The sequence below is a fragment of the Ischnura elegans genome, assembly GCF_921293095.1.
Source record: "Ischnura elegans chromosome 13 unlocalized genomic scaffold, ioIscEleg1.1 SUPER_13_unloc_4, whole genome shotgun sequence".
NCBI classification, from domain to species: Eukaryota; Metazoa; Arthropoda; class Insecta; order Odonata; family Coenagrionidae; genus Ischnura; species Ischnura elegans.
In genome coordinates, this window is record NW_025791660.1 from 3314222 (window position 1) to 3337686 (window position 23465).

Below are 23465 nucleotides of genomic sequence, written 5' to 3' on the forward strand. Positions count from 1 at the left end.
TCAGGATACGCTTAATATTTTTTATGTGCAATCATTAACACATGTTTATCTGTCCGCTATGTGTTTCCATACGGCTGCACGGATTGCGGCCAAATTTTGTACATAGATGAATCCCTTGCTCGCTCACTCCGTAGTACTACTTTAGGCTGCGACCGACGTGTCCTCTGAATCATTTTCTCATTACCAATCCCTGCAAGTGCGCTCAGCGCCACCTAGCATCCACTCCCCACCCTCTGCTTACTCTCCCACCCTCCGATAACATCCCCATTCACTCTGCCAATGTTAGCATGTATTCCACCTCGATTACTGTCTTTTCCCGCAACGTCACCATTCTGAGGTAAATGGCCCACGATTATCATTGCTGTCCTATTAACCGTGCATTCCGACAAATCGTGACGAATCCCTCAGCCGCAAATGAAAATATAGAATTAGGAATAAAATTGCATATATTTTAGTAATGAAAATAAATAACATATTGAATTCATTAAATTATCAAACTCGGCCATAAGCCTTTTATTGTGCACTAATATCACATTATTTTCAAAATGTGGACAAGAATAATTATTTTAACAAAGAATATTCAAAGAACACATGATTAATTCTAAGAAAATTTGGAACCAATTAGAAGATGACAATTAAGAATAGACCTAAAGCCAGAAACATTGGAGTAAATATTGTGGACGTCTTTAATCAAAAATGTGTAGCGTAGGCTGCTTCATCCTAATCTGATAGCCTTGGCGTGCCCTTTTCTGCAACTACTCTCTTTCAATATTCATTACGAAAACCCAAAAACACATTACTTGGCACGCATTTCATAGAAACATGTAATGGCCCATCATCCCTATTGACACAATACAATCATTCATTTCTCGTTGTGCAGGCAAAAATTAACCATAAGACTCCTCAGTGCAGCTTTGCATGAGGTTTAAGTAGAACATTTGTAAGATTTATATGAATTATCCTCTCCGCGAGAAAATATTGCATGCGCAAAGGTGACTTTTCTGAGTGAAAGCACACAACATGAATAGAGTATCTCACTTTTGAGCGCATGGCGAAGTTGGGATTAGAAATAACAGTGAAAGACTAAGTGCAAAATACGCAATAATAATAAAATATCACAATTGTACGTTTACACATGTGGTAGTCAGGGCCGCTCCTTGTAGTGATGGACTTGATGCGGAATATGCATAAACAAGTCTGCTCACATGTGTGAGCACGTATGAATATCTGTCAAGGCAACCACTCACTGCAAAACACTTCCAACAAATGTTTCATTGATAACGTTTATCTGCTGTGTGTATACGAATGGGTTACTAGGTCGCATCATGGCGCGACAGACTTGCTGCAGACGTTGCAGAAATAAAGCAACTCGTTTTTTTTTTTTGCACAAATGTACTAAGAGGCTCTTTGCCGAGAGGGACATTCAAATTCGCCGCACGAGTAGGGTTTCCCCTACGTGCTGTTTCGCATGTGACTCTTAAGTGAACGACACTGAGTGAAAGATTATTTTGGCGGATTCTGCGTGAAAAAAGTACGTTCGTTTGCATGTTTCCCACCACATAGCTTCTTCTGTAAAAAGAATTTTCGCACATTCTGCACGAAAAAGGCTTCTCTCTCGAGTGTATACGAAAATGTGTCACTAAGTGGTTCTCATTCGAGAAAGACTTTTCACACTCGTGTCATGATTTAAGGCCTCTCTGTCGTATGCAAACGCATGTGAGTGTCGAGAGAACATCTCTTTGTGAAATGCTTGCAGCAAATGCTACTAGAATAAGGTTTCTCTCCCGAGTGTCTTTTAATGTGTGAGGTGAGGTGACTTCTCCTAGCGAAGGATTTGCTGCACAGGTTGCATATAAAAGGCTTCTCTCCCGAGTGTTGTCGCAAGTGATTGTCGAGATTACCCTTCTCAGTGAAACACTTGCAGCAAGTGTTACAAGAATACGGTTTAACCCCCGCGTGAGTACGAATATGTCTAACTAAGCGGCTCTTATCCGCGAAAGACTTTTCACACTCATTGCATGAAAAAGGCTTCTCTCACGTGTGTGTTCGCATGTGACTATCAAGAATACTCTTCTGAGTGAAACACTTGCGGCAAATGCTACAAGAATACGGTTTATCCCCCGTGTGCGTACGAATATGTCTAACTAAGTGGCTCTTAATCGGGAAAGACTTTTCACACACATTGCATGAAAAAGGCCTCTCTCCCGTGTGTGTTCGTATGTGACTGTCGAGAATACTCTTCTGAGTGAAACACTTGCGGCAAATGCTACAAGAATACGGTTTATCCCCCGTGTGCGTACGAATATGTCTAACTAAGTTGCTCTTAATCGGGAAAGACTTTTCACACTCATTGCATGAAAAAGGCTTCTCTCCCGTGTGTGTTCGCATGTGACTTTTGAGAGTACCCTTCTGAGTGAAAGATTTATTGCAGATTCTGCACGAGTGGGGTTTCTCTCCCGTGTGCGTACGAATATGTCTAACTAAGTCGCCCTTATTCCAGAAAGACTTTTCACACTCGTTGCAAGAAAACAGTTTCTCTCCCGCATGCCTACGTACATGTGCATTTAATTGGCTCTTATCCGAGAAAGACATTTCACACTCGTTGCAAGAAAACGGTTTCTCTCCCGTGTGCGTGCGCACATGTCTAACTAAGTGGCTCTTTATCGAGAAAGACCTTTCACACACGTTGCATGAAAAAGGCTTCTCTCCTGTGTGAGTACGTATGTGCCGTCTGAGGACACTCTTTCGAGTAAAAGATTTCTCGCAGATTCTGCACGAAAAAGTTTTCTCTCCCGTATGCGTACGTACATGTCTAACTAAGTCGCTCTTCCACAAGAAAGACTTTTTACACTCGTCGCAAGAAAACGGTTTCTCTCCCGCATGCCTACGTACATGTGCATTTAAGTGGCTCTTATCCGAGAAAGACATTTCACACACGTCGCAAGAAAATGGTTTCTCTCCCGTGTGCGTGCGCACATGTCTAACTAAGTTGCTCTTAATCGAAAAAGACTTTTCACACACGTTGCATGAATAAGGCCTTTCTCCTGGGTGTTTACGTACGTGCGCGTAGAGAATGTCTTTCCTAGAGAAGGACTTGCTGCAGACCTTACATATAAAAGGCTTTTCTCCCATGTGTGTTCGCGAGTGAATATCGAGATGACCTCTACGAGTGAAAGACTTGCTGCAAGTGCTACGAGAATACGTTTTCCCTCCTGTGTGTGTAAGTTTGTGCACGGTGAGGTCCCTTTTCTGAGTGAAGGACTCAGTGCACTCGCTGCATGAATAGGGTCTCTCTTCCCCTCTCGGAACCACGTGATTGCGTACATTTCTAATGCTAGATGACTCTGAAGATAAACTCTGTGTAGTTGATTTCTCTCCTACTGTGAAACTTCTCGTCAGTCGTCTTATATTTGTCTCATCCCCTTTTCCTCCACTGGTTTCCTTGTTGAGCACATTTTCTTTTTGCATGGGCTCTAGTATTTTCCTATCCAGCTCTTCTAAACCCTTTGAGGTGGTAGGCTCGCATGAACTGCTGTGTCCGCTTGATGGAAGTGCTTCTAGAGACACATCTACGATTGATGATTCTGCTGCAGCATCAAAATTACGAGCAAAAAAATGAATTTTCATGTGTTTGATTAGCTCCTTTTTGTTGTTGAACATATCTCTGCAGTTGAAGCAATTATATGAATCTTCGTTTGAACTGTAACTGTTCTCTGGATTTTTGTTGAAGCGATTAAGTATCTCCTCATTGCCTCCGACGATGGTCTCACAGCCACTTCTGTCATTTCCACTTATTCTGATGCAACTAAGGTTATGCGTGGAATTTGGTGCATCACAACCAATTTTCTCCCCATAAACAGTCATTGCAGCCCCACCTCTGCTGTTTTTAAGTGATTCAATATCTTTGCAATTAAATTGCCTATCATCTGAAATCGAGCAACATGATATCTCATCAGTTTCAGAAGCACCACATTTTTCCAAGTCTTTACCCATAAGATTTCTTCCTATCCCTACATGGGATGCTCCAGGCTTGTTTGCTTGTGTCACCAAATGTGTCAGACCAATGCATTCATCGATTGAATGATTCAATACATTTCCTTTCGCAAGCAGATATGAAGTTGATGCTGCTTGAATGGGCATTTCTTCAGGAGCAGGGAGCCCTGGAAAAATAATTAAAACTATCTCAGTGAAATATGAAATTTTCGACTCCTAAACCTACCATTTAAAATCGATTGAATGGATCGAATAAGCCAGAAATCAGGTGGTTAAAATGCTGAATTGCATGAAATTGAACCCAAAAACTCTCGGTATAAATTAATAGAAGGGAGAAGACAGGGAAAGGAACACATTACATAAAAACGATGAGGATAACAGGGTTGTGGTGGAATGAAAAAGAGAAATCACAAGGTAAAATGATGTATATATAACTACATAAACACACATTCATACTCTTCACAGATCTGGCTTACAATTGAAGCAGAAAGAAATCAGGCCCCTTTTAGAATTGGCCCTTTGCTTGACAGTTTAGGATTTAATCAATTTTGTTTCATATTTGTTCGTCCCAAAGAAGATATTTAAAAATTGGCAAATAATTTTTTTGCCATTGAATATACTATGATTGTCCAAAATTTTGTTAATTAAAAATGTTCCTTACAATTACAATTTTAAATTTTGTTGCACTACGAATGAGTACATACAAAAAATATCTTGATATTTTCCTGATTTATTTCTATTTTAACCCTTGAAAGCACTCACCCACTGTTTCTATTGTGGATTCATTGGCTACTGTAAAATTCTCAATCACTGATCTAGTCAAAGTAAAAGTTGCTACAAATAAAGCATCAACAAATACATCATCCACAATTAGTAACATCAATTCCTCCACTTGTACAGTAATTTGCAAGCCTTTTAGAGTACTCACAAAATGACTCTGTTGTAGTCTTCTGGGGCAAAGTCAAACTCCCAATTGGCTCCCCATCCACACGTCCGGTAGGCTAAAAGTAAGCATCCAAATAAGAATAATGTATTAACAGCAGATTTAGAACTTTTATGGATAGGATTTACTAAAACTTATTTTACACATTCATTTCCTATGGATATGTTCTTCAGGCTATCCTGTAAGCTGCCTCAAGGAAATTATTGTCAGGAATTGAAATTGCTTCAAGTTAGATTTTTAAAACTACCACTTAACTATACACTAACTACTTCTTTTTTACATAGCAAAATCCATGTGATGATCCTCAGAGCATTAACATATGGAGATGTAAAATATCTTATTTAACCTTATTCATGATGATTTAACTCCAGATTTTATCTTCATGACCTACATTCATGGAAAATAAATAGGGTTAACAATGGAGAATTAACGTAAGCATATTTTAGATTACTATTCAGTTTAATAACACCAAACATTTTGACAAGTATATATAAATTAAGCAGACAAGACATAATGGAATGCCATTCTGATTTAGGTAATGAAAATCAGAAATATGTAGATGACGACCTTATGGGACAAAATGTGCATAACTCCAATGAGGAAATATGATGGTTCAATTTACTCTGCAATGACATTTGATATTTGGTGCTTACTTTAGTTGCTGTTACATCTATGGACTGAATACAAATGTTATTATGTATGTATTCAGTACAACGTCATTAGTATGGTGCTTACTTTAGGTGCTGTTACATCTATGGACTGAATACAAATTCTATTATGAATATTTCAGTACAACGTCATTAGTTTGGTGCTTACTTTAGGTGCTGTTATATCTATGGACTGAATACAAATTTTATTATGTTTATTTTAGTAGAACGTCATTAGTTTTTCTGGAAATAGATCAACCATTCACAATTTATTTGCTTAAATGGTATAAGACAGTGCTTTCTTGCATATGACATTGTTTCACAAGTAATTGCAATATATCTGTGATAAAATATAAACAACAAATGAATATTTCCACACTTGAATATGTAACTCCACCACTGACCAAGGTTAAAAAAAACTACATCATTTTCAACGTCTCATATCCTCACAGTCAGTTGGATATGTTAAGCAATGGGAATCCAAGTTAAAACTGATGGATCAAACAAGCAAAAATAAAGTGAGTTGACTAGTACAGGCACAGAGTGCATTCCACAAAAAAAAAATCTGATCACAAGTGAGGATACTGATTCTAAAATAAGGAAACAATGCATCTGACATTACATTTGAAGCATATTTAAAAATGGTAGCTAAGTTTCAAAATGGAAACATGCAGAAAAGTCAAAGCTTTGAATGTATTGCTCCCGATGAATGTTAAGGATAAAAGGGATTGAACAAGGAAGTACAGAGAGGAGCGGGAAATAAGAAGAGTATTGGGTAAATCTTAACTTAAAGGTCAGGTGGAATGTGAGAGGGGAACGTTATGCTTTTGAATGTGTTTCAGAGGTCAGATTATTAAGGGTTAAAAAGAGATAAATACCATAAATATAATAGGTATGCAGATAGGAGAGAGGAATGGGAGGGCTGAATGAAACCAATTCTAGGATTGAAGACTTATAATGACAATACAGTTCATAAGCTAATCAAGGTCAACGTTCAATAAATAGTTCATTAATAGTATTACCTGATTAGAAGAGTCTTGATGCATCAGGTTGCTTGTGGTGACATAAGTGCAATCGTTAAGCACGCATCCTTCGTCATAATCGCTACTCTGATCTTCTTTCACAGAAGAGCACTTGTATGTTACTGGATCACTCTATTGGAAAGAGGAAAACCCATTGATAACCTCTTTAATGAATTGATACAAGAAGCAAAAGAGATGATGATCAAAGCTTGAATTACAGAGTGTCCGTACAAAATAAATAACCGCTGATGAAATATTCTGGCATATTGATCAATAAGCATAAAAACAATTGAGAAGGAAAGTCAAGTCAAAGAGTATGATTGAAATCTTCAATCATAGTACACGACTGTGATGACACAATTAAAGTTCTGGAATTAACAATATTCACACAGAGCTTACAAAAATTGCGAAGGAAAAGATAGTAGCTCCACTCTTGTCTAGCAGCTCTTTTTGAGTCGACGAAATGCAGAGCTGTGAAGGCACTCTAACTCTCATAATTTCTTCAGGTTGTCATCAAGAATTGTTACAAAGTATAAATCTATTTTATTTAACCTAATATTAAAAGTTAGGCCCGTATCCAGAAACCTCACTACTGCTAGATACGTCATCAGATGATGACGTAGCCGCTGTAGCGGCCGAGCACCGCTACGCTCACCGCTGCAAAAGTCTAGTGAGGTCCATGGCATGCTACTCGCTACAAGTAATATGGCCGCCGGGTTTCGTCTGCTTATCGTCTCGCATTTATTATTAATAATTATTGATGTTTAAAGGGCTATAAGCTCATGCTAATTATTTATTATTACTTAAAAATATAGTAAGAATGCTTCAATAACCATCTTTTATCCTAACGAGTAAATATTTAACCTAATTTAACTACCAATAAATACTGTCAACAATACCGTGATGAAACCTGTTCGGCTTCACCGTTTTAATTGCAATTAACTTATAAACGGGCCCTGTCATGCCTTGAAAACCATTTATAATTAAAGAAAAACAAATTAGGGACATAGTAATGTCTCGCCTTGATGCTTTTGAAATACTTTTTTTACGAAAAATAACCAATGTCAACGCAACTATGCTGAAACATCGTCGAATTTGCCATTCTAATAGCTATTAACTTTGGTATAGACCGTGGCTTTCCTTGAAAACCATTAATATTATATATATATATATAAGTGCCCAAATAAAGTTGCAATCACCAGCTTTGTGCCTCTGACATCCAAAATTTGCGTAAAATACTCAAAGCAACAAAGCTGTCTTCCAGTCAGCTACGTCCATACTCAGCTACTACTAGTTTAAGTAATGTCAGTTCCGAGCCATTAAAAAACCATGTTCACTTACGTGAAAACTTACCTATAATGATTTATGCCGTCACAAAAATGATGAGTTAAAGTTTAAGGGAAGGGTCGATGGAAATGGCATATTGCTTCTCAGTCCGTTTACAATAGCACATGATATTCATCTCATAATGAATGTCACGTATATCTTTGGACGTTACAATACAATACATGCATCTATTATATTACCTCAATGTCTAAAATATCCAACTACACCAATACAATCGACAGTTGTACGAGTATATTTGTCACACAATGACGAATTGCGCTAGTGACACCAAGGATTATTCAGCAATAAATACCATCACAAGAATTACTGAGTTCACAAACTTTTATTTATTAACGTCGTAAAACTCACTTTCAATTCAACAAATAAAATGATCACACTTCACAAGAACACTTGTCCAAGAAAAGTAATCACGAAGAAAATCAACATCAAACGACAAGTACTGTTACTTCACAAATCTAATTAACACTAATTGCAAATAAAATTGTCCAGGAAATGTTCACACGAAGAAAATCGGGAGCCAAAACACTAACTTTAAATTCACAAATCAAATTACACACACATTGCGAACACAAGAAGTAAGTAATTAGAGCGAAACATCGGCAGCAACGACCCGTACAACTTAATGACGGCGCTATTTTAAAAAATGATCACTTTCCTTTCATTTCGCATTGTCAACAATAATTGAAACAGATGAAAACATTTTATTTAAAAAATCATCAATTAAGTCAGCACCGAAACTTGGGTATCCTGATCAAAACTTGATAAGGTTACTCTTTTCCACCCAGCTTGGTACATTTTCGGCGTGCGGGGCCTGGGGCATCGGCCGGCTTTCCCCGGCGGCAGAGCCGAGGCCAGCCGGCAATCATCGGCGATCGACACTGTCGAGACACTTGGTACACGTCGCGGGATTTCTGAGCACCCAGATTCATCAGCATGTACCAGTAGGTTCTCAATTATAACTTTGCCGATTTAGAGGAACTCTTTTCACACAATGAACGGAACCAGATTCACAGAAGAAACTTGAAGGACCAGGAAAATCCCATGGAACGGAGAATAAATTCCGTGTGAGATACCGCATCTCCTAAGACACCATATTTCCACGAACACCACTAAAAAAGATAAATTTTATCAATAATTTCCATTCAGATTTTAAGAACAAGACAAAAGATTTTCTGCTGAAATTTTACAAATCATGGCCTACTAATATGCTTACCTTCGTTACGCCATCGTGCCGATTAAATTCAACCTCCGCCTTCTTCCATGCCATAACCTTTAAAGAAAGACTCACAGCATCGGTTTTCTTGCACTCAAATACAACTATTCCATCAATAATTAGTTTTAAAATCAAACTCTCTACGCCGAGATTCTACTTCCAACCCGTTTCCATATTGCTTACCAACAAAGTCGCATTGCGATATTCGTTATTCAATTGACGCCCTTAGTTCCTCCCAAAGCCCGCATATTAGGGACTCAAAATGTCGCTAAATTCGTCTACGTCATCAATCCAGCCCAAAATAAATGTGGCAACACTGCCCCCACCCATTTGGAGCGTTTTGGAGTAGTGAGGTTTCTGGATACAGCATTCAGCGGAGCGCGCCGCTACAAGCTGAAGCATGGTTTCTGGATACGGCCCTTAGTCACAGAAATAAATTTAGAGTTCATTTTTTCATCATGCATTAACATACTACACCACAAGCTGCCTTCGCCTTTTTCTGCCTATGAGAGGAAAACGTTTTCTTTTTGGGTACTCTCTTTTCCTTAGATGAGGGTCCCTAACTACGGGGCACATGGCCCTTACCCCCACGACTGGACCTGATCCTCTACCCCTATCTCAGCACAAATCCATGGTCAACTTATTGCAATACTAGCGTTTTTTTCAAAGAAATATTGCATTTGATATTTAATAATCACCGTATTTAGTCATGTAAGCCGAGCTCTCGTGTCTCCCGCGCTTTCCCATTTTTAGGGCTGGCTCGTGAGGAAAAACTTATCAGTGGTTTTGGGGTGTGGTTTTTTATAGAAACTTGGAATTCATTGGTCAATCGATAAATTTGAGTTATGAGGCCATGGCTATTAAAGTTAAACAATGTCAGAATTGTAATTGTAATTCTGACTGTAAGGGTGTCGCTTGCCGTCTTGTGTCAGCTCGGTTCCGCTCTGGGGTAATGGAAGAATCGCAGAGTCACGTTCGAGTGATGGGTCCAGTATCTGAAACTCATAACACGTTGCAACCTCTTGCGTGGGATCCATCCTCGTGCATGACTCTGACACCCTACTCCGATTAACAACTTGCTCTCGCGTGGGAATTGGTCTCCGCGTATTCCTCCAACACTTTATGCCGTAACACGTTGCAGTATCTTGGCGTGGGAAGGCATATGATGTGCATGATCTTGCGGCCTTTTCCAGCCAATAGGAGGACGCCGAGAGGGGCACGGGACGGACGCGACACGGAAGGAAGCCTCTTGGAGGGAATAGACACAGGGAGTCTTACGCGGTATCTCGAAGGGAGAGTTTGTAACTGTGCTCTGAATTAAACGTGTGGAACCAGACTTGTCAACTCATTCTGCCTTCTACGAACCTGGCCCTTCCTATAAGCTTAGTGCTTACATGTGGTGTTGAGAAGTGGGATCTCCCGAAGGGCAGTAGTTGCAGACGTGAAAAGGTGAGTGACAATGTCGAATCGTGTTAGTCTATCGGGTCGAGAAATGGAGCTCCAACAGGCCGTGGATGAGCTATGTGCGCAGCAACGGGCCCTCAAGGAAGAAAACGCCAGTTATAGAGCCCGTACAACTGATGTGGCTGGGACAGGGGAAAACTCTAGGAAGTCCTACTCGATGTTATCGGCAATAGACAGTTTTTCGGGAGCCACGGGTGAAAACATTGAAGCGTTCCTCTCGCAAGTAGAACAGGTGGGAAGGCTGGGAGGGTGGGATGATGAAGACAGGCTAAGCGCGGTCACACTTCGCGCGCGCGGTGGGGCCGCGGATCTCCTGAGGGCGAAGGCAAGAGCGGGTGATGCCTTGACCTACCCCGAAGCAAAGAAGGTGCTGTTGGAGAGGTACCAGGGGGTGAAGAATAGGAGATTCTACAGGGAGATGTTGGCGAACATACAAATGGGCCCGGCGGAGCAGATACAGGAGTTCGCGGATCGTATCCGCGAAATAAATAGTCATACATGGAAGGAAGAGGAAGATTCCGCCGCAGCGGCAGCTCGTCGTGCGGAGGCTGATGAGAGAGCTTTAGACGCCTTCCTAAATGGCCTTCCTGGTAGGGTGGGGGAGCACACGCGCCTCTCCATGCCAGAGACTTTCGACGCTGCTATATCCGCAGCCGTGCGCGTGCGGGAAGCTGAGCGGAGGATCCGACCGGTGAAGGAGGGGCGAGAGGAGAGGAGCGTTTTCGCGGTCCGTGATGGAGCTTGTCACGCGTGTGGCCGCCTTGGGCATTTTGCAAGGGACTGTAAACAGCGGGGCAGAATGCAGTGTTTTAATTGCGGGAAGGAAGGACACTGGGCTAAAAGCTGTCGGGCGCGAGGGCGAAGTAGTTTCAGCCAGCGTTCTGAGATGCCGTTAAACGGCTCCGGGGCCGAGCAAGTCGCCCGCAACGGCCCCAATTAAGGATCGTACTCCCATGTGTGCACCGCGAGGGGAATGTGAAAGATTTGGCGGTGACTGTGACGTGTGGAGGCATGCGGCGACGAATGTTGGTTGATACAGGGGCGCAAGTGAGCCTTTTAACTAAAAAGTGCTGTGGGGACCGAACACCGAAGAGGTCTCAGTTCAGGATAAAAGGACTGAATGGAGGGCTTATTTGGAACTTCGGAGAAGTGGTAGTACCGCTAGTTGTCGGTAATAAAGTGTATAACCTAAAGGCTCAGGTTGTAGATAATTTGGGGGGCCATGAGGGAATTTTAGGAATAGACTTCCTCCGCGAAAATGGAGCGATAATTGACGTGAGTAGAGGTGAACTGACAATTGACGGACGCGTAATTTGTCTAACCGAAAGTGGAAGTAAAGAGCACGCGGAGACCCCACCGCGGCCGAGGGAGGCTGGCGAAGCGACCACTTCCGCGATGACGGACAGCGAACCGCAGGGAGCGTGCCCGGCCGTTATGGAGATAAGGACGGAGGGTGTGGCTGACCGAGCGTGGATAAGCGGAGCCGCGGACATCACGGAGGAGAGACCGAGGGACGCAACGACGAGGTCCACGGCGAAGGAGCTGGGAGATGCGGGGAGGAAATGGCGCCGCCCACGGGTGAATATGCCGGTACGCCTTGTGTCGGCAGAGATGATCCCAGCTCGGAGCGTCCGTCTCGTGACTCTTCCCCTTGGTAGCGGCTGGAGAGAGGGCCATGAGTGCATGGTGGAGTCAGCGCTGGAATTGGACGATTGCTGGGTGGCCAGGTGTGTTTGTAAGGTGGATGAGGAAGGGGGTGCTAAGATCCAAGTAAGTAACTTTGGAATGATAGATGTAACTTTGAGTAAGGGTACAGTGATCGCAATAGTGAGTGAATTGGAGGATGATGTGAATAATGGGTGGGACAAAAGTGGAGTGCGAGGGACCGGGATTGACAGGGACGCGAATATTTCCGTGTGCAAGGCGGGTGAGGATGATTTTAATGACGAGATCGCAAGGAAGTTGTCTCATCTAGACGCGGAGGAACAATCGGTATTGCAGCTTTTAATCGGAAGGTATAGTCAATTGTTCTCACCATCGGGCACACCCCCAGCCACACATTTGGTAGAACACCACATTCCCACTGGTGATGCTCGGCCCATTTACAGGAGACCCTACCGAACCCCTCATCATTTGAAGCCATTGATAGACAATTTTGTGAAGGAACAATTGGAGGGGGGAATAATAGTGCCAAGTCATAGCCCCTGGGCCTCGCCCGTTGTGATTGTTCCGAAAAAATCTGAGGACGGAGAGCCGAAGTACCGGTTTTGCATAGATTTTCGCGCGTTAAATGCGATAACAAAACCTGACGTATACCCCTTACCCAACATTACTGAAACACTAGACTATTTGGGGGGATGCAGATATTTCACTACACTTGATTTAACTGCGGGTTACCACCAAATCCCGATGGCTTCCGACTCGCGTGAGAAAACCGCCTTCATCGTGCATAATGGGCTGTATGAATACCTCCGAATGCCCTTCGGTCTTAGAAACGCCCCTAGCGTTTTCCAACGGTTTATGGATGGAGTTTTTAGGGGGATGGCTCCCACGGAATGCCTCGTGTATCTCGATGATGTCATCGTCTTTAGCGGCTCAATAAAGGAACACGCTTCGCGCTTAGAAAGAGTATTCGAGAGGCTAGAAAAGGCAGGGTTGTCCCTAAAACTATCTAAATGTCACTTTGCCTCATCACAAGTGAACTATTTGGGACACATAATTAGTGCAGAGGGTATTCTCCCGGACCCTAGCAAGATTTCAGCGGTTAAGGAATTCCCTACTCCGAAAAATGTGAAGGAGATACAATCCTTTTTGGGCCTCACGAATTATTACCGTCGGTTCATCGAAAACTATGCAGTTATAGCCCGACCCCTTACGTCGCTATTGAAAAAGGGTACCGCATTCGTTTGGACTCCCGAGTGCGATCAAGCAGTGGAAGATTTAAAAACAGCTCTTACGAGTAGTCCCGTATTGGTATACCCAGATTTTTCCTTGCCATTTACTATATCAACAGACGCTAGTAATTTTGCAGTAGGTGCCATCCTGTCCCAAGTGATCAACGGCGAGGAACACCCGGTAGCATTTGCCTCACGGCAGCTTAAGAAACCGGAGCTGAATTATACCACAACAGAGAAGGAATTGGTCGGAATAACTTGGGCTGTCAATCAGTTTAGACATTATGTGCTGGGACGAAAATTTACTATTGTGACGGACCACGCAGCACTAACGTGGCTATTCAATTTAAAGGATCCTAATAGTCGATTGATGAGGTGGACATTAAAACTGGGTGAATATGATTACCAGGTGGTGCACAGATCGGGTAAAACCCATGCAAATGCTGACGCGCTGAGTAGAAAAGTTGGCCTCGTATCGGCCGAGGAAATAATTAATTTTGGAGAAGAACAGAAACGAGACCCAGAATGCATAAAGTGGGCTAATGAAAATGATTTTGTTGTGATTGACGGCATTATTTGTAAAAGACACAAAGGGGGAAATAAGATAGTGGTGCCACGAAACTGCAGGGAGGGAGTGTTACGCCAGTGTCATGATCACATTCTTTCGGGCCATCATGGAGTACACGCAACTACGAGTAGAGTCAGAAGGGACTATTGGTGGCCCACGATTCTGGGGGATATCAAGGAGTATGTAAAGAGTTGTATAGCTTGTAGTCAGCGAAGCCCCTACGGCAAGTGCAAACCCCCTTTGCAGGCGCTACCCGCGGCGAAAAAACCCTTTGAGTTTATTGCCATTGATATTGTGGGCCCCCTTCCAAGGACAAATGATGGGAATCGTTATATTTTGTCTATCCTAGACCATTTTACGAGATACTTGGTAATGGTGCCGTTGCCCGACCAATCGGCTGAAACCGTATCCGTTGCACTGGTAAAACAATGGATTTTAAAATTTGGGGTGCCGGAATTATTGCTTACGGATCAGGGGACTAACTTTATGTCTGATCTGTTCCGACAGATTTGTAGGCTACTGAATGTAAAACAGCTAAGGACATCCCCGTTCCACCCAGAGTGCAATGGCCGAGTTGAGAGAGTGCATCGGACAATCGCAAATATCCTTAGCCATTACGTGAACGTACGAAACGATGACTGGGGGAAGCATCTCGAGTTTGCCGTTTGCTCGTATAACACCTCAAACCACAGGACCACGGGGTTCACCCCGCATGAGTTGGTGTTTGGACAACAGATGGCATCACCTTTCAATTGTTTAGCGGCAAGTAGCCCAGGGAAGGAACACCCTAGTGTGACAGGTCTACGAGAGAGGTTGAAGGGAATGTGGAAACAATGCGCCCGAAATGATCGCTTAGCGGTAAAGAAAAGGAGGGAAACAGTTAAGGGAAGGGGTAAGGTGAGGGAGTATAAGGTAGGCGACTACGTGTTCTTAAGTGATCCTTGTTAGAAAGTGGGGCAAGTAAAAAAGTTTCATAGACCGTGGAAGGGCCCGTATCGCGTGTTGAAGGTAACTTCGAAGTGCAATATACTGTTGGAACTTCCATTTCGAACCCTTATTGTGCACACAAGTCGTGTTAAGCCTTATCATGGCCCTATTCCCCCTCCTAATACAGGGAATATTGCTGATAGACCCCGTGGACGGCCACGAAAATTTCTTCCAGGTGACATTTCTTCGCGAGAGCCGACATCAGCTGTAAACACCCCCCTTCACTGGGAGGACGAGTGGGTGGAGAACCGAGGGGATCAGCTGGTGACGCAAGGCGCAGGAGGAGGAGAAGGCGGCGCGGAGAGAGGGGAAGTCGTGGCCATAGAGGGAGAAGAGGTGCCCGCCCCCCCCTGTGGTCCTCAATCCCCTCCGCCCCCTGCCCCTCATCAAGACGACACCGCTCCCCCATTGGAGGCGGAAACTGACCCCCCTCCCCACCCCCGTCGTTATCTTCACAGATTACGACCCAGAAGAGGACGTCGCGAATCACCGCCCTACGTGATCCCCCCTCCCGTACCCTCTCACCGCTATTATCTACGCCCGCGGGAGGCGCTGACAAGATGGGAGGAGGAAGAAGAGGATATGGTGGACCCCTAAACATTTTGGGTTGGCTGTTGTGTTTATTGTGTTGTGGTTTGGACCCTATTAGGGGCCAAGAGGTGATGCCGTTGAATAGTGGAATATTGTTTGAAAGACAGCGGGATGTAGTGTTAACTGAACATTCATGGATGGTAGTTATAAATTTTGATCTGGGTTCCATGAAAGAGGAATATAAAAGGATTAGAATCATTTTCGATGAAGTAAGAGGTAGGATGGGAGAGGAAGTTAGGCAAAGCTATGGTCGGGGATATATTTTAGCGTTAGAAAGGATGAATAGGGAATACCAACATGTCAAGGAGGAGATGGAGACATTGGTGGACTTGGTCGAGAAGCGAAGAAATAGGCGGGGCTGGATAAATTTTGGAGGCCAAGTCCTAAAAACAGTATTCGGTACACTGGATGAACAGGATCTCCATAGAATTGAGGAGAAAATCTCTAAATTAGAGGTAGACGGCGAGGGAATTCGGGGAGAGCTACAAAACCAAATTATAATCTTGGCAGGGTTAGAGGAGAGGGTGACAAACAACACTCGATTTTTACGAAATTTAGTGTCGCAATTGATTAGCGAAGCGAACAATAGTCGAAAGTTAATTCAAGGATTAGCAGAGACCAACCGAGAGTTGAGGCAAATGATAGGTACTGAGGAGGCATTGAGGCAAATTGGTCACGTTCTGGTTAATGTGAGGATTGACCTCGTGGGGTTAAGGATGTCGCTGGAAAACAGCGTGTATAACGGCCTTAGTAGTGCTTTAGTTCCCCCTGGAAAATTTTTAGAAATAATAAAAAGAATTCGTGATAACATTAACCCCCCACTCCATATGTTAGCTCCTTGTGACCACGAATCACTATATTTGTATTATAAAATGGCGAAGGCATCGGCCGTAGTGGTCAAGGACCGGTTGCGGTTGGTTGTGGAGATCCCTTTGGGAAGTAAGGATAGTATGTTTGAACGCTATAAACTTAAACCTTTCCCAGTTTGGCATCACAAACTGATGGTTTTCGGAAAATGGAGGGTTAGAGACACATTGTTAGTGAACGGGGATCGGTCATATTATACTATTCTAAATGAAGACGAGATGTTTGATTGTCAGAAGGGCCCCATTTATACGTGTCCGGCAAAGTTTGTATTGCGAACCGGGTCTTGGAGAAGTTGTGAGTACGACTTGTTCATAGGGAAGGGAGCAGAGGGGTGTGAAAGGGAAGGGATTAATTTTACTGAGCCATATTTCGACCGAGTGAATCAAGGGTGGATTTACTCTATGCCAAGCCCATCCTATGTCACAGTTGCGTGTCGAGACTCGGCCACGGCGAGTAGGCCAGACTCTCGCCGACTCGAGGGAAGTGGCATAATTACAAATGTCAGCCACTGTGACATAGTGGGAAGCAATTTTAAGTTATTGGCAAGTGGTTACCAACGGAGTGAGATGAAGGATAAATTGTTGGAAATAATATTTCCGGATGTGAGGATAGACGAGGAAAGGGGGGGCATAAATCTTGGAAATGATTCGAATCTGGAGGATCTGCGAAACGAACTGGGGCGGGAATTAATGACACACAGGCGCCCAGTGGATTTCACCAAATGGTTGGGGAGACTAAGGACCGTTAGCACATCCACAAAAAATGAAAATTGGGGAATTATTGGGGGATTGGGGAGCGCCGTTGGGATAATAGTGCTCTTATTGTTGTTATATTGGAAGCGGTCGTGGGTCGGTAGTGAATGCATCGGTGGAGCGGCCGAAAGGAAGAGGCGGAGGAGATTAGTCGATGCGAAGAATGTGCGCGTCACGCTATCGAGCTTGGAAGCTCCCGGAGAGGGGGTGGGTGCAGGGCCAGTAGAGCAAGTGGGAAGTTAGCCTGGGGTCTGTTTTTATTCTATCTATTTCTATCATATATGGGCTCTGCAGGAAGAGTAATTGTTACCATAGTGCTTAGTGAAAAAATGAACTGAAATGTGTATTTTTGTTAGTTGGAATTTTCAATAGGAACATGAACTTTTTAATTCTTATATCATTAGTAGTCAATTTTAGAGGGTGTTTGCTGCATAAACTTTATAATTTGCGTAACTATGTATTTTATGAACAGTACATTTTGTGGGTAGTATTTTAATAGTTATATGTATCTCAATTTGTGGGCTGAATTTTGTGGATGGAATATTGGGTGTGTTTATTGGTCTACCTATCTATTTCTAACATATATAGGTTCTGCAGAGTTCTGTAAGAGTGATTATTACCATAGTGTTTAATGCAAATATGAACTTGAAGTGTTTTTTTCTGTTGGAATTTTCAATGGAACACGAACTTTTTAATTCTTATATTGTAATAGTTATATGTATCTAAATTTTGTGGGCTGAATTCATTTGGATGAATCGCTGAGTATAAAAAATAATTCCTTATTATTCAGCGATTCACTTTTGGGGGGAAATGAGATGTAAGGGTGTCGCTTGCCGTCTTGTGTCAGCTCGGTTCCGCTCTGGGGTAATGGAAGAATCGCAGAGTCACGTTCGAGTGATGGGTCCAGTATCTGAAACTCATAACACGTTGCAACCTCTTGCGTGGGATCCATCCTCGTGCATGACTCTGACACCCTACTCCGATTAACAACTTGCTCTCGCGTGGGAATTGGTCTCCGCGTATTCCTCCAACACTTTATGCCGTAACACGTTGCAGTATCTTGGCGTGGGAAGGCATATGATGTGCATGATCTTGCGGCCTTTTCCAGCCAATAGGAGGACGCCGAGAGGGGCAAGGGACGGACGCGACACGGAAGGAAGCCTCTTGGAGGGAATAGACACAGGGAGTCTTACGCGGTATCTCGAAGGGAGAGTTTGTAACTGTGCTCTGAATTAAACGTGTGGAACCAGACTTGTCAACTCATTCTGCCTTCTACGAACCTGGCCCTTCCTATAAGCTTAGTGCTTACATGACATTATTTACCAATGCTAAACTCTGGAGAAAAAACGATAGGAATTGATCAAAGAGTAAAAAGAAAAGCATAGTGAAGAGTTTGATCTGGAGCTCTCTATGGTGCGGAAACGTGGACAGTGTGGAAAGAAGACGAGGGAAGATTGGAGGCATTTGAGATGTGGGTATGGAGAAGGTGAAATGGACAGAAAGGAAAAGGAACGACCAAGTGCTGAATATGGTTGCTGAGGCGAGGCAGCTTTTAAACGAGATACGGAGAAGGCAGACGGTATAGAAGGGAGGAGCACTTAGCGGTGAGGGGATGTTGAGAATGGAGTTAGAGGGTAGAACGTTAGGGAAACGAGGGAGGGGAAGGAAAAGAATAGGATTTCTAGATAGATTGAAAGGGAGTAGGGCTTACAATGAATTGGAGAAGACAGTGCTAGAACTAAAAGGAGGCTCACAATGTGGAAAAGTGGTGCGCAGCTTACATTAAAATTTGGAGGATTCCTGTAATCTGCACACACCCTTTTTTCAATGGCATTAATGGAAAAAAAGGTGTGCGGTTTCTCTGAGTAAATATGGTAACTCTTCTAAAAGAATAACATTTTTTGAGCACTGGAATTTTACACTGATTTCTTGCGTTGATAACAACAAAGTTAGTTAACACAAGGCACTAAGACTATAAGCCCTGCAGTCTGTTATTTTTAACACTAAAATTTTGTTTCAAAGTTGCTTATGCACACAACAAAGTGAAGAATTCATATATTGTATGGAGTAAATTGCAGTATGCAACAAAATATATCACTGCAAAAACTAATGGCAATATAACCACTTCACAATGGATTATTGCTGTGAGGATGATCATTAATGGTAGGGAGGATCAGACTTAACTGCCAAAGAGTGGCCCTAACGTCTTGCTTAGCTGGGTCTCAGGCCGTGACTGAATGCAAACGACAATTGCTTCCCCAGCGGTTCCCTCACATTGGCTATAGCCGACATCTGCTCGTTTTCCATTGGAAAATCCATGACAACTATACCTAACAACAGGTCTTCTGCATATGAAAATGCCCGTCAGCTCCACCCACCATTTGGTGCAAAAGGATTAAGGAAAGTAGTGCAAGGAATTTTATTTTCTTGTAAATTCGGTTTGCAAGTTTGACACTAGGGCATCTTGGCTACATGCTTAATACACCACTTTTGTAATACAAAATCTCTCAGATGATCCCCAGAGAAAAAGACCCTGGTGTTTTCAACCTCCAGATACCATGTTCTTTGTCATGACAAAATGTGTATGGGTATTTGCTTTGCTTACATCAGTGCTGCCCTCATACTGGAATTTTGTCAGTTAACAACTGACGAAATGGTGAAATCCAGGAAATTAGACAAGGAAAGGATATTTAAGATTTCATGCATTAAAACTGCTTTTTTGTATTACTTCCGCTATTATTTCCAAAACGATATGCCTGTGTTGAATACTAATAAATGAGTTTCACATAAACATACTTAAGTCCTACCTCCAAAGAAAACTTCCCAACTAGAAAACATTTTAACTTAATAAACAAACAATATTCCACCATTAAAGGCCTTATTTGTTCTCATATAATCTAATGAAATCCTTCGTAACAAGCCTTAGTCACCACACGAACAACAGCACAAACATGAAATACTACGGGCCACCGAGGTGCCCCTCGTGCCCACTGAAGGACTAATATGACATAATTTAATGGTCCCATGATTTATTAACTTAAATATAAGGCAAGTAAACTTTAACACAAATGTAGAACATAAAAAGGAAAAAAGCTTATTTTGAGATAATAAAAATATGTTTGAGTTATTAGTAACTTAGAATCCAATGGGTTACCTTTAAACCTGGGAAGAAGATACAACGTCCTAGAATGATAATAATTTATTTTGCAACCTATTATTAGATTCGTTCATGAATTAAAGTCCATAACAAGGATTCTGTACATACCTGGGCATTCTCCTCGGGAGATGGTTCCTCCTTTGTCCCAACCAGCGTCCAGTCCATGTCTGCAAAATTTGCTCCTGTGCCCAGAGCTTCCAACTTTTCGCCTTGGGAAGCAGTTAAGATATTGGGCTGCAACTTAATCCACAATCATCATCATTCATGATTGAAATAAAGTAAAATAGAAAAACTTCAGCAAATATGTCACAGGAATAAAATGAAAGTTCGTTTCACATGGATATATTTTTCATACTTTCCTGCAAGCTGCCTTAACGTAATTAATGTCAGGAGTTCATAATTTTTGTAATTATGTTTTTAAATTTACCACTTTATACCTCTTTTTTTCACTGCAAAATCCCTGCAAAAGCCAGGTGATGGCTCTCAGGGCAATGGTTTCTGGAGATACAAAACTCCAGTTATCATCTTATTCGTAACAGACACTTATTTTATGGGAGAACTCTGTATGAGAATCCAGGGCCCATAGTAATAACACACACTCATGGAAAATAAATAGGGTCAATAACGCAGGATAAATTTAGTGTATTTTGGTTTATTATGCAGTTTAGAGACTAATATATAACTGTTTCAAAATAGTTTAAAAATCTCCTCATAGGTCAAATGTTGCATTACTTCAATTGAAAAATATGAAGGTTCATTTACTCTGCACAGGGATCTGATAAGCGGTGTTTTCTTGAGATGTTTCTACATCCAGGGACTAAACAAAAATATATTATGCATATTTAAGTAGTGCATCATTAGTTTGCCTGGAAGTGACTAAATCTCTTACAACTTATTCGCTCAAAAGGTATACGAGAGTGCTTTTAAGCATATGACAGTGTTTCAGGTGTAAATGCATTATATCCATGATAAAATATAAACAACAAATGATAACTTCACCATTCTCAAAGTATATATCAACATCTTACCATGGCTTCAGTATTATGTCATTTTCACATCTAATAACCTCACAAATAGACTAATATGTTAAGCCACAGAAAGCAGAGTAAACAATGATGGATGAAGCAAGAAAAAAATTACAATAATAAAGGCATGGGGAGCATTCCACGAAAAAGAACAACCTACTAACAGCTGAGAATACAAATAGAGAAGCATGGAAACAATGCATCAGACACTACATAAGGAAAATACTTATAATTGGTAGGCAGGCTTCAAAATTTACAGCTGCAGAAAAGTCAACAGTTAAAGCTATGGAAATGTGTTGCTCCCAAAGAATGTTGCAGGAAAAAGTTTTGACGAAGTAACACGGATATATGAAGACGAATGGGAGACAAGAACTTTAACTTAATTGCCCACGTCATGAATATATAAATATTAAATAAAAATCAGTTTGCGTCGCTAACAATTGATGTCTTTTGGCAATCGACTTGCACGGCCAATGACCAACACCCCATTCAAAAATGGTAAAAAGGACAAATCCCTAGTCCCCATCATAAATGCCTGCTCACTTTCATCACAAAATCCCAATCTGCACAACCTGATTCCTGTGAATATCAAATCTCTCATTAGGGACTCATTTTATTGTCAGATCTGAATACAAGCTGCATCATGATGTCATGGCCATTCTGTCAAGAGTACCAAATTCAACAGAACTCAGTAATACCCTCAATTCCCTAGCCCCCTTCTGCTTCGTGGTGAACGGAAAAGAAAATTGTGTTCGTATGTTCACAAAAAATATAACTGCTCAGTGCCCTGATGATACAGAGCTGATACAAGAACCTTAATTTAATCGCCAGAAGATTAATGATGATACTTGCTCCATGAGCAGAATAACTATCAGTTCGGCAAAATACACCAAATCCGTTCCTTACAATGAATCACTTATTTCAAACAATTATTCATTAAGGCTCCTCTGTATTTGTAAATGACTGTTCAGGTGAAGAAAATGCTGTAGGTTTCTGCTGAGAGGTTTTGTGAATATTCCACTACGAATGATATTTTTCCCTAAGAAAAAAGGAACTATACAAGGCAAGAGTTAACTCACCAAGTCAGATGCCAATGGTTCTGAGTCGTAATTTGTTATTCCAGCTGGATCTGATGTGTACGGCTGAGGATTATTCCCTTCACTGAGAGGGTCTTGGTTCTCCTCTTTCACATGAAACTAGGAGAGAAAAATGGGCGTCACTTCAAAGCAAATCCATAATAACCTCCTTTGATAATAAAAGCTTCTCTTTTACTTGCATCCATCCAATCCTGATTAACTCTTTCCCGCTGGCGCCTACAATAGAAAAAGTTTTTCGTGCTACGAGTAGCAAAAAAAAAATATTTTAAACCTCTCTGTACTGAGCTCTTTTTTGGGGGTGAGTAGCCTGGGTATTTTTGTCCCTCAGATTTGGAATCCAGCTCAACGAGGCACCTATCCCTTACCCCAGCCACCAGACTATACCCTCTAACACTATCATGACAAGAATCCACAGTAAACTTATTGCGTTACCAGTGTTTTTTTCAACCAAAATTTTGTAGTTGATTTTAAATGATTTAATCTTCTAAAAGAATTACTGACTCATTTTTAAGCATTGTGGAATTTTAAATGGGATTCTGGTGTTAATAACAACCAAGTTAGTAAATATAAGGTAATAAGTCTATAAGTCTGATATTTTTAACACTAAAATTCCATTTAAAAATTGTTTGGGCACAAAACCAAACAAAGACTTGATTTCAGAGTATAAAAACATAGTAATATGCAATAAAACATATCACTAAAAAAACTATTGAAAACGTAACTACTATGCAACGGATTCCTGCAGTTACGACGGTGATTAATGAGTGGGAGGGTCAGGCTATATTCCGTAGGAGTGGCCCTAAGGACTCGCTCATCTGGGTCTCAGGCCAGGCCTGAATGTATGAGACAATTGCTGCCTCAGTGGTCACCACCCTCCCATTGCGTCGGCCAAAGCAGA

General features: G+C 41.9%; 1 protein-coding gene across 2 annotated transcripts; it reads right to left on the reverse strand.

Annotated features, from left to right (window-relative positions):
* Nucleotides 1-484: 484 nt before the first annotated feature.
* LOC124173045 (oocyte zinc finger protein XlCOF6-like) lies at nt 485-23303 on the reverse strand. Of its 2 annotated transcripts, none has more exons than XM_046552563.1 (5): nt 22550-23303; nt 20554-20679; nt 6606-6737; nt 4922-4994; nt 485-4160 (listed from the first exon to the last, which is right to left on the reverse strand). In XM_046552563.1, the coding sequence occupies exons 2-5, from the start codon at nt 20608-20610 to the stop codon at nt 2035-2037; spliced, it is 2388 nt and encodes a 795-aa protein (XP_046408519.1). In that variant the 5' UTR covers nt 20611-20679; nt 22550-23303; the 3' UTR covers nt 485-2034. The 2 variants fall into 2 exon arrangements, with proteins under 2 accessions (XP_046408519.1, XP_046408518.1); XM_046552562.1 differs by having other exon boundaries at nt 20554-20685.
* Between the last annotated feature and the right edge of the window lie 162 nt (nt 23304-23465).